General features: G+C 56.1%; 1 protein-coding gene across 2 annotated transcripts; it reads right to left on the bottom strand.

Annotated features, from left to right (window-relative positions):
- Positions 1 to 3,261: 3,261 nt before the first annotated feature.
- Positions 3,262 to 15,071, bottom strand: PDE4C (phosphodiesterase 4C). Of its 2 annotated transcripts, none has more exons than XM_057541482.1 (15): positions 14,903 to 15,071; positions 11,708 to 11,899; positions 10,973 to 11,009; positions 10,814 to 10,887; positions 10,530 to 10,582; positions 10,122 to 10,234; positions 9,948 to 10,041; positions 9,247 to 9,410; positions 8,949 to 9,047; positions 8,353 to 8,517; positions 8,167 to 8,266; positions 7,377 to 7,531; positions 5,252 to 5,374; positions 4,813 to 4,995; positions 3,262 to 4,286 (listed from the first exon to the last, which is right to left on the bottom strand). In XM_057541482.1, the coding sequence occupies exons 1-15, from the start codon at positions 15,046 to 15,048 to the stop codon at positions 3,897 to 3,899; spliced, it is 2,088 nt and encodes a 695-aa protein (XP_057397465.1). In that variant the 5' UTR covers positions 15,049 to 15,071; the 3' UTR covers positions 3,262 to 3,896. The 2 variants fall into 2 exon arrangements, with proteins under 2 accessions (XP_057397465.1, XP_057397464.1); XM_057541481.1 differs by having other exon boundaries at positions 4,813 to 4,890; positions 14,903 to 15,051.
- Positions 15,072 to 15,783: the final 712 nt, after the last annotated feature.

Below are 15,783 nucleotides of genomic sequence, written 5' to 3'. Positions count from 1 at the left end.
CTGGGAAGATTCAGAAAAAGATAATGAATAAATATAAATCCACCTCCAATCTCTCCCCACGGGAAGACCAGCAGTCGAGTTCCCGCTTTGGGGTGGGGGATTGGGGGGGGCGGAGCTCCAGGAGCTGCCCAGGTGGAGGGGAGGGCGTGCGAGGCAGCTAGGCTCCCTGACCTCCCAAATGCATGCTTCCGGCTTTGTACGTGGGTGTCGATCGGAAACACGCACTTATTTTTTTCCCAAAGGGTAAAAGCCCACACCAATGTATACCAGCTTCTGCACAAAGGATTTTGTATTTTATTTTATTTATGTATTTATTCATTTATTTATTCGGCTGCGTTGGGTCTTCGTTGCTGCACACGTACTTTCTCTAGTTCCGGCGAGCAGGGGCTACTCTTCGTTGCGGTGCGCGAGCTTCTCATTGCGGTGGCTTCTCTTGTTGCGGAGCACGGGCTCTAGGCGCGCGGGCTTCAGTAGTTGTGGCACACGGGCTCAGTAGTTGTGGCGCACGGGCTTAGTTGCTCCGCGGCATGTGGGATCTTCCCGGACCAGGGCTCGAACCCGTGTCCCCTGCATTGGCAGGCGGATTCTTAACCACTGCGCCACCAGGGAAGTCCCAGGATTTTGTATTTTAAAATAAAAATAATGGAAGGATTTATTGTTAAGAATCAGCATAAGGCTCTGGAATTAGGATGGTTGAATTGGAGGTGGGGACTACAGACTTGAGGGGAGGTGTCCTGTGTGGTCCGAGCAACAGAGCTGGGTAGCAGAAGGGCCCCAAACCCTCTCAGATCCCATCCCACTACCTCATCTTTCTCCTCCGGTGAGTCATTCCCTCTTCGAGGTTCCAGGTGCAACCTTGCCTCAGGGCCTTTGCACCTGCTGTGTCCTCTTCCCCAGGTATTTCCCCAGCTCTTTCTGTGCCTGGCTCTCTCATCCCCTTCAGATCTCCAATCAACACCCACCTCCCTCCAGAAGTTCTGATTTCACCATGTCACCTCCTATCATGTCACCATAGTTCTCCTTCCTGACACATCCCCATTAGAAATGATCATGTTGACTTATTTATCCAATAGCCAGCTGTGAGCTTTGAAAGTCGGTGATCAGTGTCCCCAGCACCTACACCTTTGGACACAGTAGGTGCCCTGTGATTGTATGACATGAATGAATGAACAAATGAATGATTAGAAGGAGCGTGACTTTGGCCACTGAGGTTAGGGACGACCTCTCTGAGGAAGTGACATTTGAGCAGGAATCTGAAGGAGGAGAATGAGCTGGCCACTGGGAGAAGTGGGGGAACAGTGCTCCAGACAGCAGGAACAGCGAGTGCAAAGGCCCTGAGGCTGGAACTCACTAAACAAGCTCGAGGGACAACCCCTCTCCAGCTCTGTGAGGAAGGGGGCCAGGCAACATTTTCCCCCTCAACAGAGGGCAAAGTGAGGCCCTACGAGTCACCCTAGGAGTTCACAAGGGCTGAAAGTTCCCAGGGGCCCTAAAGATCTTCTCCCACCCTCCTCTTTGGGTCTAGAGTGGGCCACAAAGGCAAGGACTATGTCCCTCAGGAAGGACCCTAAACAGGAGAAAATGGGAGACCTGGAGCATGTGAGTGACTTCTTCCTCATACCCTCTGTGGGCCTCAGTTTCTATACATGTGAAGAAAGAGCTCAGGACATGCTTTCCTCAAACAATACCTGTTGTTACAATTCTGTGAGCCTCACAAAGAACACATTTTACCCGCGAAATGACAAAGGCTCGGGGAGGTTAAGAGATTTGTTGACGTTCTCAAAGTCCATCTCTGGAGAACTCTGAAGATCACAGTCTGGAGAGGGTGGTAGACACGAAGCAAAGACTCCCAGAGAGCTTCCACCAGTGCCAGCCTGGGGTGGGAGGGGGAGGGTCAGGAAGGACTTCCTGGAGAAGGGGATGCTGAGCTGAGACCCAAAGGGTGAGGATGAGGGAGAGAAGTATTCCAGGTAGGGGGCACAGCATGTGCCAAGGGCCTGAGGTGGGACTGTGCTTGGGGTGTTAAAAAACCAGTGTGGGTAGTGTGCAGTCAGTAAGAGGGAGGAATACCTGTGGCCCAAAATGAAGGGGGACATATGAGTGTTCTTATGAATGGGTAGAGAAAAAAACAGAGGGAAATAAGGTGAAATGCTGAAGGCAGATGATCTGTGGGTGAGGTTACAGCAGAATTTTATTTTCGTCTTTACATGTTTCCATTATTTTCGGATTCTCTACAGCGACATGTATTACTTGCAAGGGGAAAATGATAAAAAATATATATAAATAAAAATCCCATAAATCTCTGCCTTTTAAAAATCCCATAAGTCTCTGCCTTTTAAAAGTGTGGAAGGAAATGCACCAAGTTCATGATCCAGCTGCCCTTTAATTCTCCCTCTGTGGAATTTGATCATTAATTGTGATGACGATGACTCATCAATGGAATGAAATTATTAATGAAATTATTTAGGAATGAAGCCTGCTGTTCTTGAAGCCAGGGGCTGCTGTGATGACCTGTGCCATGTATAAGTCATCAGACACGCGGGGAGGGAGGCTAGGGGGTGGGGGATGTGGTGGGATGGGGGGATACTGAGGCCTCCGGAAGCGGGAATTGAATCTGAGACTTGAGCACAGAGCCGCCTCACCTGCTCTGCGCCAGGCCCGCACCCTCAGGGTGAACTCAACCAAGCTGGGCGCGGGAGAGACTTCTGGCAAAGCGAGGAAGGGCCCCGAATTCGCCCCGCCTCCCCGCTGCGCCTCCAGCCACCAGAGGGCGCCGCTGGCTAACGTGTGCCCCCCACCTACAGGGCCTTGAGCCCTCAGGCCACAGGACCTCTCCACTCCTGTTTCCCCATCCGTGAAATGGGCACGGTACTAATTATGGGTGATAGAGTTTATTTAACCCCAGAGAATGCCCCATATTTCTAAGATATTTCAGGGAGGTCACAAACACCACCCTCCAACCAAAGTTTACCCAAGTACTAAGGATTAGGCCATGGAGGGGAAACTGAGGCCCAGAAGGGGCTGTGACTCGCAAGAAAGCATCAGAGGCCTCCTTTTCCCTACGGGGAATCTGAGACAGCCTCAGAATCAGAAGATGGAGAGAACTTCCATGGGGGAGAAGTCTGTGCTTTTGTTGCTGTTCTCGAGAGGGAGAAAGTATAAGGGAGCCAGCAGGGGGTCCTGGGACCAGGGAGAACTAGGATCCTTAGACCTGAAGACAGAAACCCCAGCAACTTAAAGCAACAGCCAGTGCACAAGCAATGAAGGTTAAATCAGTCTTCAGAGACAGTTCCTGACACACAGCCCTCTCTTTCATGGCCCCTATCACCCCCCACCAGAGCTCCAGAGCCAGAATTGGGTCTGGATGAAGCTTTGGTGCTGAGAATTCTCCCATTCAAGTTCTTGTTCTCTTGTAATGAGCTGCCTTGCAGATGAAGGGGAGGTGTCTAGGGGAGGGGGCATCTCCTTGAGGCTGACTCCCCACCTCCTTGTGCAGGGCTACCCCACAGGCACATAACAGGCACAGGCCTGGCACACAGTAGGTGCCCAGTAAATATTGGATAAAGAATGAAAGAATAAAGTGATGGACATGGCTGAAGAGTGACCACTGGAGAAGATAGACAAGGGGCCTGGCAGATACTCCCTTTCTACACCAGGGGTTGAAGTCCAGGAGGGAGAACTCAAGGGCCCTGGAAGAGGCTGCTCCCAGCCCAGCTCCTTGGAGAGCTCTCTCAGCTGAGCTCAGGGTCAGCGTGGACCCCGCCAGGTGCCTCCAATTCAACCCTGAGAACTGTCTGTAGCTAAAAGCCTGATTGTCTCCCTCAGTGGGTGCGGAAGGCAAAGCAGGGGCCACTTGGGACCTCTTCCTGGAAAGTCCACCCACCCATCAGGGGCCACTAGGTGCCCAAAGGCTCAGCCATCACATTGCCCTCATGGTCCACACAGGGCTTGCCCATGGTCCTCTGGTTGTCCAGGTATAGGGCCCCAGGGTCTGGGCTGGCCTCAGGGGACAGGAGCTCAGTGTCAGGTGACTCTGAGGCCTTCCCACCCAATGCTCCCTCCTCCTCTCCCTCCTCCTCTTCTGCCTCCTGCAGAGTCAGCTGAAACTGGAATCTGTCGGGATCACCCTGCTTGGGGCTGGTGGGGTCCACAGGGCTGCGGGGGATCTTGCTCTGGTACCACTCGCGGTTGTCCTCCAGAGTGTCCAGCAGGTCCTGTGCATCTGGGTGTACCAGGTCAGCCCACGTCTCCCACAGTGGGTGGGCAATGTAGTCAATGAAACCCACCTGTGGGGTGATACAGAGTTGGGGGATAGAGGTTGCTGGGTGGTGAGTTACCATGGAACCTAGACCCAGTCCAGCCCCCAGACCTTTGCCCAGGTTGTTCCCTCTGCCTGCAATGCCATTTCCCAACTCCTACACATCCTTCGAAACCCTCTTCAAATAACCCCTCCTCTTGGAAGACTCCTCTGCCCCTTTTGGGCTCCCCCAACCCCTAAGTCTTTCCCTCTACCTCAGCCCTGACTCCTCAGAGCTGGATGAATGTGTCCCCCAGACTGGGAGCACCTCAAGAATCTCCTATGTCACTCAGAACAGATACTTCCAAACTCCACAAGTGAGTGAAGATCTCTCTTCCGGCAGCCCAGAGGGAATACATCCCAGGCCTGACCCTGCACAGCCCAGTGCAGACCCTTAGCCCACATCCCCTCATTTGCCAGCCAGGGGTCAAGCCAGGACTCGTGGGGTCAGCTCAGCCACTCCTTTCCCTCCCACCTCCCCAGTGCCCACCAGCTCGGCTCAGTCACCCTCAGACCTGGGACTTCTCCACCGAGGCCGTGTGCTTATCGCACATGGGGCTGATGTCCAGGCCTGATTCGCGCTCACGGTCGCCCTGCTGGAAGAACTCAGCCATGATGCGGTCTGTCCACTGGCGGTAGAGCGGCAGCGGCTTGGTGGGGTTGCTGAGGTCGGCACAGTGCACCAGGCTCTGCAAGACCTGGTGAGACCGAGGCTTGGGAGGGCTCAGGCCAGGCCACCCCAGGCCTGGTACCCACCCCAGAGGCTGGCGCCATGGACATACCCATCTTACAGGTGGGGAAACTGAGGCTGGGCAGGGGAAAGGGTGGCTAAGGCACAGCCACGCGACCGTATGTGCCTCCATTTCTTCAAGTTGGGCACGCAGTTGGCACTTCATAAATGCAGCTGAATGAGAGTGTGGAAACCAAGACCTTAGGGCCGGCCCAGCCACACACCTGGATGTGGTCGGAGTAGTTGTCTAGCAGCAAGACTCCAAGGCTTGTCACCTTCTTGGTCTCCACCATGGTCTTGAGGTCAGCCAGGATGTTCATGTGTTTGGACATGTCTGTGGCCAGCACCTGGGGGAAGGTGAAGGAGGATGGCAGGTATGAGGATAGCGCCTGCCCCACCCCCACTCCCCACCTCCCAGACGCCACACCCACTTGGATCCTCAGCCCTCTGAGCCTCAGTGTCCTCATCTGTCAAATGGGGGCGTGTATCAAGATTTGCTGTAAACCCAGCTCACAAGAGAAGCTGAGTCAATAGTCTCTTCTCCAAGGTTGCTGGGCTTGTGGGGTGCATCCCACATGTGGGACAGGGCATGGGGGAGGGAGATTAGACCTGGGGGTTGACATGAAACATGCCTGAAGCCCAGCAGATGACTTGGCCAGTGCAAAGGCCCTGAGGCTGAATAAGCTGAGGAACATAGAGGAGAGAGTTGTGGCTAGAGCAAACGAGTGCAGGAGCAACATGGGAGCAAGTGAGGGTGACAAGAGTGGGGAGGGCCTCAGGGAGGAGTGGGGGATTTATCCAGAGGGCCGTGGGAGCCACAGGTGGACTCAGTGCTCCCCAAACCTTCCTGTGGCTGCTGCGTGCCCGGGAGGGCTGTTTTCAGCCACCGGAAGGGAAGTTCAGCTCTGAGCACGGCTGCTTAAAACTCATTTAGCTGGGGCTTCCCTGGTGGCGCAGTGGTTGAGAATCTGCCTGCCAATGCAGGGGACACGGGTTCGAGCCCTGGTCTGGGAGGATCCCACATGCCGCGGAGCAACTGGGCCCGTGAGCCACAATTGCTGAGCCTGCGCGTCTGGAGCCTGTGCTCCGCAACAAGAGAGGCTGCGATGGTGAGAGGCCCGCGCACCGCGATGAAGAGTGGTCCCCACTTGCCGCAACTAGAGAAAGCCCTCGCACAGAAACGAAGACTCAACACAGTCATAAATAAATAAATAAATAAATAAATAAAAGAACGTGAATTTCTTTAAAAAAAAAAAAAACTCATTTAGCTGGACCCATGCGGACCCAGCCCAGGGATGACCCACGGGCTTCTTTGACAATCAGACAGAAGTCTCAAAACTTCTCCCCAGGGGACTTCCCTGGTGGTCCAGCAGTTAAGACTCCATGTTCCCAATGCAGGGGGCCCGGGTTCGATCCCTGGTCAGGGAACTAGATCCCTCATGCCGCAACTAAGAGCCCGCATGCCACAGCTAAAGATCCCATACGCCACAACTAAAGATCCTGCACGCTGCAACGAAGATCCTGCACGCTGCAATGAAGATCCCTCGTGCGGCAACTAAGACCCGGCACAGCCAAATAAATAAAAATAAATAAATAAATATTTTTAAAAAAATACTTCTCCCCAAACCTCCCATCTGGCCCAAATGATGCTTCCACTGGGAGTGCCCACTGCCCAGAGCCCCCACTCTGCCTCAGCAAACTTTTAGTTCCTCTTCACTTGGAGCCCGGTTTCCTCTGAGCCCTCCCCACATGCTGTTCCCTCTGCTGGGAACACTCCTCCCCACCCCATGGTCCTCTACACTCTTCCGGCCCTGACTTCAGTGTTCCCTCCTGGGGAAGCCCTCCTCAACCTTGAGCATCTCTCCATCACAGTTCTGTCTACAGGTCCCCCATCATGGCTCTGCTGTGGGTCCCCCATCATGGCTCCCACCTATGTGCCCATCTCCCCCACAGACTGTGAGTTTCATAAAGGCCAGAATTCTAATGGTCATTGTCACAGGACAAGCACAATAGATGCTCAATAAATGCTTGTTAAATAAGTGAATTGATGCATAAGAACCCAAAACATACTGGTGTCTCCCAGCTTGAAAAATATCAAACGCACAGACTTAAGGGTCAGAAAAGTTGCACCTGAAACCCCAGAAAGTTTCCACATCATTTGCACGTGAATCACATCCAAGACCTGATTAGCCTGACCAAGGGCCTAGTCACCCCTACCCAAGGCTTGGACAGTCATCACCCCATTTTACAGACCAGGAAGCTTGGACTCAGAATGGGGACATGCCCTGGTCCAACTGAACCCCCAGCCATACCAAGATCGCCCCACCCCATCCATCGTTGTTGTCTCACCATGTCGATGACCATCCTGCGCAGACTCAGCCGCTGCTTGATGGTGAGGTTCTGGAAGATGTCACAGTTCTCTGCCTGCAGCAGCTTGAAGCCCACAGCCAGGTGGTGGTTCTCCAGCATGGAGGTATCATTGTACATAAGTGCAAGCTCTGAGTCTGTAGGGGAGGTGGAGCACCTCAAGACCTGCCTGCCCAACCTACTCCACCCAAAGGCTGGTTCTGTAAATTCTCGGTAAACTCCTACTCATGCATTGAAGCCCCAACTCCAATGCCCCCTCCTCCAGGAAGCCTTCTAGGACCCTGTCTCTCCCCATGGCCCTGCCCTGACTCTGCGGGGTGGGGGCGGCATCTGTGTTCAGCTCTACCTCCTCGAGACTGGTGACTCCTTGGGGACTTGGCATGGCAGGAGACAGTGCTGAGTGCTGGTTGAATGAACTACCAAGTATTTGTCTTATTAGACCCTGGGATCCTCAAGTGAGAGGGCTCCACTCTTATCTCCAGCTCTCCAGGGATGTATATAAGAGGTACCCAATAATTGCTTGTTGACTGAGTTTTTCTGACACCACAAAGGATCCTAAACTTTAAAATCTCAGTGGGCCCAAATCAGCTGTGCCACATTTGTTATTCTCTCATTTATTGAGTGTCTACTATATATCTGGGTCTGCTCTCAGCACCTAAGGGAGGGAAGATTGTGGCAGTCATTTCACAAACAGGGAGACTCAGAGCAGGAATGGGACCAACTAACATGACTTGATTGACAGGCGGTGGCAGGGCCCAGCCCCCTAACTCACTGGTGTTAATGAGAAACTGATTGGAGACCCCAGGATGATCCACATCATGGATGGCGCTTGCGAAGATGGCAGCCAGGACTTCCAGGTCTGTGAACACGGCCTGAGTGGGCACGGAGCATAAGAGGTGAGGGGTAGGCTCTCTGTGCCCTGCACGCACCAGGGCTGCCTGCAGCTGTAGGGCCCTACCTCGAGCGCAGGTGTGGCCAGCAGCACATGTGTAGACTGGGCCACGTCAGCGGCGTGTAGGCTATTGTGGTAGGCCACATCGTTGTGGTAGTGACCCTCCAGTGTCAGTAGGTAGGTGGCAAGTGTGTCGGCTGGGATCCGAAATGTCTTGAGCAGGTCCCGTTCCTGGTCCATCACAGGGCCCCAGTCAGGGCCTCGGCCTCTGGGTGGCAGCACACACTATTCCTATGCCTTCTCCCCTTCTGAATCCCTATCCAACTCTCAAGTGCCCTCTCTTCCAGGATGCCCTCCCTGCTCTCCATCTGAACTCCCTTGGTCTCTGTCCTTCCCCTCTGGCTCATCTCTGACCCCACAGTTGTTCCCTAAAGACTGGGTCCCTTCAGGCCTGGCCCAAGGCTGAGGCTTGAGTCTTGTTGCCAATCAGCAGTGAACTTTTAAACCTTACAAATGCCTATCCATCCTTCAATGCCCCTGCTCAAATGACCCCATTCAGGGATGTTAGGGAGGATTTGAAGAATGTGTGTCCCATGAGGTCCTGAGGTAGGAAGGAGTGAAGGAAACACAAGGGTATTAGAAGCCAAGGGCAGGGGAGGTACCTGAAAGATGCTGAACATGATAGCTGTGAGGGGCCGGTTCTCACTTAGCTCTGCCACCTTGAACACATCAAGCCCCCACTTCTTGGTGTCTTCCAGCTCCTAAAATGTGAAGGACTGGAGCTTAACTGCAGCCCAACTTCCCCAGACTCTGGAGCCTCAACCCCCATCCCCAGGCCTCAGGTCCTACATTGAGCCCCACCTGGTCAGTATATAGGTGGGCAAACTGAGGCCCAAAATAGGGTAGCCACACAGAGCCAGGTTTCAAACCTGGGTCTCAGCATTCCTATTGTAAACCCACCTTGGCCAGTTGCCCCTCCTGATCAGTCTGGACCCCAAAGCGTGGGACAGTGGCTGCAGAAAGGCTGGTACTGTGGGGGAGTCCACGCAGGCCGCTGATCTGGGACATGGGACTTGGGGGCTCCGTGGGGGTCACCCTGGGCAACTCCACCTCAGTCTGCTGGTCTGTAGATGGGGCAGGGTAGGGCTCAGAGAAGTCAATTCACCTGCTAAGGTTGGCCTGCTTGGCCTTAAGTACTGGACCTTGCCAAGCCTCAAAATCAACCTATTTCCTTTTTACCTGGACCAAAGTAATCTCAGAGTAAAGTCTTTTCTGGCCTGTAGATACCCTTCTCCTCTGTTCAAGGTTGATCTCAGTGACCTCTTCTGCTGGACATGGCCCCTGGGCACCTGGAGCTTAGTATTTTTCCCAAAACAGTCAACTGTCCTTTCCGTCTCCCAAGCTGGAGACCCAGCTCTGTGGTTCCCTCTATCTCCTCCTTGGCAAACTTCTACTCATGCTTCAAAACCCTAACTTTAATGTCCCCTTCCTCCTGGAAGATCCTCCTGTCCCTCCCTCTGGTCCAGCCCTGCCTCATGGGGCTGGGGGTGTCCGTGTCTGCTTCTATCTTCCTCAGTTGAGGTCTGTAGCAGAAGTCTTTCTTTCCCTTCCCTCTTCTTATCTCTGTAATGTGGCCTAGTCAGTGACCCACCATAGCTCACCCAGGAAGGTTTGGGATATGTACTCAGACACTTGGTTCCCAGAGCGGCTGGCTTCAGACAGGTGAGTCAACTCCCGGTTCAGCATCCACTTGAACTGCAGGGGAAGGTGATGTCAGTGATGATGGGGGCACTGTGGACATAGGCAAGTGATCTCAGTTATCTGGCCCTACTAACCTTGTTGGAGGCCATCTCCCCCACCGAGTGCCGCGCCTGCAGTGTCTCCAGCTGATCCAAACACCAATCCAGCTCGTCCAGTGTCTCCAAAGCCAGCGTCTGCCCAGTGTCCTCTGGGGGCCAAGCTGGTCAGGGGCCTGCCCCACCCCCACTTGGGAACCCTGTGCCCCTCCTGCTCCCATCTCTGCATCTGGACCCTGGATCCCTTCCCAATGAGAATGGGGCCACTCAGGACCCCAGCATCTCCGCAACCCCAAGGGTGTTTGGGCGGGGGGATGGCGGGGTGGGGTTGGGGGGTAGGTTTACAATTAGCACAGCCTAAGGATTCATGGGCTGGGGAGGTCCCCATAGAGAGGAAGTTCACAGCTGTCCCACAGTGGAAGGAGGGGATAGGAGCAGGCGCATTACCTGTTGGTGGAGGGGGCTGACTGCCAGATGGGGTGTTCCCGACGCATGCCTGCCTGCAGTACAATCGGCTCAGGAGCGGCCTGCCCCACCCATAGGGCCCCGCCCCCAAGACCTCGTGGCCCCGGCCCCTCCTCCCTTTCCCCCCATCCCCGAATTGCCAGCCGCGCCCTTTCCGCCCGTGCCCCGCCTCTGCTTCGCCCACCTTGTCTTCTGATCCCGCCCCTCTCCGCCAGGCCCTGCCCTTCTCTCCGCAAGGCCCCGCCCCCGCCCCGCCCCCTACGTACTTGGCTGCCCCGCGGCCTTGCAGGTGGGCAAGGGACGCAACGTTGCTCCGAACCGTCCTCAGACTGGCCAGGACCTGCGAGGGGGAGCGGTCAGCGTTGAGAAGGAGGGGTCGGCTCTACCTGCCCGGCACACGGGAGAAGGAAGAGGTGGGCACCCACCTGGGCAAAGGGTGTCACAATCACGTCTTCTCCGTGTCTGCGGGGAGACCAGACGTAGAAGGGCGGTCAGAAGGAGCCCTCCCACACGTTCCCATCTTCCAGTTTTTTGTGGGGGTTTTTTTTGTTGTTGTTTTTTCTTCCTTTTTGCGCCACGTGGCATGCGGGATCTTAGTTATTGAACCCGTGCCCCCTGCAGTGGAAGCGCGGAGTCTTAAGCACTGGACCGCCAGGGAAGTCCCGCATCTTTCAGCTTTTACCCCCACTGTGCCCTCAGCTGAGTGCATCCTCCTGCCCCGACTCCCTCCTTTGGGTGTCTTCCTAGTAGTTCCTGGACTCCCCTCACCTGACTCTTCTCTGAAAGCAGCCACAGCCCCTCTGACCAATCACTCACTTTATCCCCATCTCACAAATGGAGAATCTGAGTCCCAGGGGCAATAGGGGTCTTAGTAGAGGCAGGAAATTATGGCTACCAGGAAGCTCAAATCAAAGTGTATGTTCGGTTGCTGTTAATTGGCCTTAATGCCACTGGATTGCCACCCAACCCCAGCCTAAAGTGAGGCACAGAGGATCACTGGATATCATTCTCGGCATGTCCGACTGAACAAGCAAATTGGCAAACTCCTACATAAACTTTAAAGCCCACCTCAAACGGTCATTTGAAGGAGGTGTGCTGAATGGAGGAATAAAGGAAGGAAGGAAGTAGAAAGCGGTATTATCCCCCAGCCTCAGACTCACAGGTCGCTAGCCACAGAGGAGTTCCGGGACATGGTCTTGGACGAGAGTTCGTAGTCACTGTCTGAGCGGTACAGGAAGGACTCCCGCCTCTGGCTGTGCTGGGCAGAGGCTTGGATGACCCGGCCAAGGCCAGACCCGGCCTGAGGGTCCAGGGCGCTTCTTCTGCATGAGAGCCCATTTTCCAGGTCCAAGCTGAAGGAAAAGGAGTCATAGTCAGAGCCGAGGGTCCTGGCATATGGATGCTGGGTCATGGCCTATATCAGTTTTGTCACATCCTCCCTGGGGCCATGCGGTGGGCTGGGCAGGAGTGGCCTGCAGCTTGTCCATCTGTCCCACGGTCACACCCCCACTCAGGGACACCGCGCCCCTCATGCCTCCATCTCCACCTCTGTACCCCAGAGTCTTTTCCACTGGGACTAATCTGGACTCCAGGACATGAGTTTCGGATCTGTCTCCAAGTGGCTGTTGTGACCATAGGTAGGTCTCAGCTTTTCTATGGACATCAACAACTTTGTTTCTAATATGGGTGTGGTAGACTTCATCCCCAGGGTGCTTTTAGGGAGTTACAACCGAGCACCTGTGGAGAGTGACAGGGCTCCCGTATTACTAAGGAGTAAACTGAGATCCAGGTCTCAGGGTAAGTTCATGGAGATTGAAAACGACTTCCTGGGCTTTCCTCTCTGGAGGGGACCTGGGTCCCGCCTAGACGGGGCACACGCGAAGGCTCCTCACAGCCAGGAGAGGCCCCCATCCCCAGCCAGCTTTGGCTACGCCCTGGACCACCTGTCCCCTTACCCCAGCTCCAGGTCCCCACCTCAGCCCATATGGCCCTGCCCCAATCTCACCAACCACGCCTCCAGCTCGCTCTGGCCCTATCCTTAGCTCCCCAGTTCTTCTGCTTTATTTTTGGCCTGAACGCTCTGCCTGTTCTCTTCCACCTCTGGCCCTTTGCACAGAATGTGTCCTCTCCCCCAGAGCACCGTCCTCCTCCAGTTCCAGGCAATCCCCAATCGCCCCTCCCATCTCTCAGCCCCGTCTCTCCCTCCAGCCACACCCTGACGGAATAAGGGGGATCTACGACTCTCCCCCTTGGAGTCAGAGGTCAGAGAAAGAGTGGCAGGGGGCAGGGGGCTAGAACAGAAGTGTGGGAGGGGGAGTTAGCAACCAGGGAGAGGGGCTGCAAGTGGGTCACAGGTTTCTGAGAAGGGAGCGGGCAGGAAAGGAGACAGGAAGACCCCAGGGGCCGCCCCTAGACACGCCTCTCCTGGCCGAGGGCCAGTGTCCACCTGGTACCCCTCCAGGTCACCCCATCCCCGTCCACGGATGGGATCGGCGCCTGCCGGAAGACTTCGAACAGGGAATTCGGCTCAGACCGGGTTGGGGGTGGGGAATTCGTCAGGATTCTGTCCGGTTCAGCTGGATTCGGTCCGGCTCCGTCAAGTACGGCCAGGTTTGACTAAGCTGGGTCTGATCATACAGGATTGGACCTCTTCCCCTGAGTTCTGTCGGGTGAGTTCGGTAGAATTCGGCTACAACCGACCGCATTCGGGTAGGTTCGGATGCGTTCGGGCGTGTTCGGTAGCGCCAGGTTTTCGAGAAAGTCCGGATGGCGCTCGGGCTAGGTCGGGCATATTCGGCTTAGTCCGGCCTCACTCGGGTGTTCGGCTATGTCCGACCGCTCTCGGTCTGTTCGGGTTCTGGGGCTCCTGGAGAAGCCCCTAAAGTCCAGCGTTTCTGAGTTCCCGCTTCGTGACGTCACCCGGAGGGGCGGGACTTCTTAGCGCTTACCCGGCCTCCGAGTGTGCCGGGTGACTGGAGGAGAGAGACTCTTGGGTGCGGACTAGTGGCGGTGGATACCCTAAACCTGTGCTCAGAGGGGGAGGCCTGGGAGTGGCTACCACCTACCCCTCCCTCTCATCTCCCCAAAAGTTCTGGGAAAAGCACACCTATGGATGAATAGGGAAACTGAGGCCGGGAGAGGCCACAGCGTGCTGGGTTCGAATCCAAGTAGCGAGCACGGAGATTTAAGGGCTGAGCCGGGGTTTTGTCGCTGCGGGGGAAGCTGTTTTTCTTTCTGCTCTAAACTTAGCCGAGAGCTGCGGGGTCAGGCCGTGGTTCCATGACGCGGGCAGCGGGGAGGAGCTCGCACCGACTGTGGGAACGGCGCGTCAGTCCATCGGTTAGACAGGTAAACTGAAGCACAGGGGCCTCGGAGAGACCTGCCCTCGCCCAGCCTCACGCCCTTGACGTCCTTGACGCCCCTGTGCTCACTCCGGAGCCCTCGGCGGGGACCCCTCTTCGCAAGCTTCTGGTGCCCTGGGGGCGCTCTCCCGGACCCGGGACCCCAGTCTCGGCCTGAAATGGCGCCATCAGGGACCACGGTCACGACTGCCCCCCTCTCCACCAGCTGCCACTGGCCGTGTGACCCTGGAGAAGGGACCTTTAGTCTCTGAGCCGCAAGATACCAAATTACTAAGTGCGAAAACCGCACAAGCCAAGCGCAAGGTACGAGACCCAGTCGGCGCCCATCAGCCCCACCTCCAACCCCAGCCTCTGTCCTGCGACCCACGATGTGACAGTCGCTTCCTGAAGGGCCGGAATTCAAACCTAAAGCGGTGGAACCAGTCCTTGGAGAACGCAACCCAGTGGGGCTGCGCAGAGGCGGCGCTCTGCGCGGGTGCGCAACAAGCTCTCTTACACCGCGAACACCCTGCCTCAAAGGCCTCCATCAAATCACGTCTTCCTCCGCGAACATCGAGGGCTTAGTGTGAGGCCACCAGGCCATCCCGTTGCTGGCGCCAGAACGGATGGCGGGGGCAGACCGAGGGGAGGAGTGACCCTCCTCCCTCCACCTCCAGGACTCTCAGCCCGCCTGCCCTGGGTTGGCGAGGGTCAGAAGGAGACGTGAGCCTCAGCCCGTCCTGCTCCAGGCCGCACAGCTGGAGAGGGACAGACGGCTGGTCCCCTGGGCGTGTGTCCAGGCGGTGGGTGGAGGGAAACAGAGATGGAGAGAGACAGTCATCAACTAAAAGAGACAGAGATAAGACAGAGGGAGAGAGATACCGAGAAAGGGCAAAGGGGCAGAGCCTTTATGCCCTGACCCCCAACCTGGCCCCAGCTGTCCTTGACTCTGCCCTTCCCACCTCCAGCCCGACGGTTCCCATGACCCCTGCGAGGCCCACTGTCTCGCCTCACCACAGCGGATGGGCCACGGTGAAGCGCCGCTGCAGGCGGATGCTCTGGTTCACCAGGAGCTTCCTGAAGAGCCCGGGGGAGCCGCGCGGGGAGCCCCGTGGGGAGCTGGGCACAGGGGCCGGGGCGGGCGCAGGGGGGCCCTGCATCGCCAAGACCGCGTGGAGGCTGGACGGAGTGCAGGCTGCGCGGGACCTTTTCTGGACAACCACGGGGGCGGGGCCCGGCAGAGAGAGGGCAGGAGACGCACCCGCCCCGCCTTCGCCGCAGGACCGCTCAGGGACGCCCTCACCGGGACAAATGGAGAAACCGAGGCCCTTAGCTAGACGGGACACTCTCTGCTTCCCCTTTGGGGGAGCCCAGAAACCGCACCTTATACCACTTCCCTCTGCCACCATGTCCCCCAGTAGTGCAGCTTGCTCAGCTGATAACTCGGCTGAAAAGAGATACAGAAGTCAAAAAAGGAAGTGCTCTCCATTATCAGGGAGTCACCGAGACACAGAGTTTGCTGAGGGGCTGCCCAGATCCCACACAGTGTTTGCAATACCCCTCTACCCATTTTCCAGATGGAGAAACTGAGGACTGAGCCACCAAGGGGCTGCTCAGAAACTACAAACCCTTAATCCTTTGTCAGGTGGGGAGCTGAGGCTTGGAGAAAAGTGGTAACAGTCGCAAGTCTTCACTGCAAGGCAGCTCCCCCTCTTCCTGTCCCCCTCCACAAGTCCCCACATGACCTCCACCTGCTCTGACATTCCCCAGGCCCTGTCTCTGGATCGTTTCCCCTCTCCTGCTGTCTCTACTGGACAAACATCCGCACTCTACTCCTGCCAGGCCTTCCGGTCCTGTGAAGCTTCAGCTGCCACCGCCCACCCCAGGAAGGACCC

This window comes from Balaenoptera acutorostrata, chromosome 2 (assembly GCF_949987535.1).
Source record: "Balaenoptera acutorostrata chromosome 2, mBalAcu1.1, whole genome shotgun sequence".
Lineage (NCBI taxonomy): Eukaryota > Metazoa > Chordata > Mammalia > Artiodactyla > Balaenopteridae > Balaenoptera > Balaenoptera acutorostrata.
The sequence above is the reverse complement of the archived record's forward strand: the minus strand, read 5'-3'. Positions and strand labels throughout refer to the sequence as shown.

Bases quoted from the DNA above. Each gene is read 5' to 3' on its own strand.
- PDE4C (XM_057541482.1), bottom strand. From the start codon at position 15,048: ATGCAGGGCCCCCCTGCGCCCGCCCCGGCCCCTGTGCCCAGCTCCCCA. The intron at 11,010-11,707 runs GTGAGTCTGAGG...GTCTCCCCGCAG, and splicing joins TCCTCTGTGGCTAGCGACCT to ACACGGAGAAGACGTGATTG. The intron at 8,518-8,948 runs GTACCTCCCCTG...GTGATGGACCAG, and splicing joins TCATGTTCAGCATCTTTCAG to GAACGGGACCTGCTCAAGAC.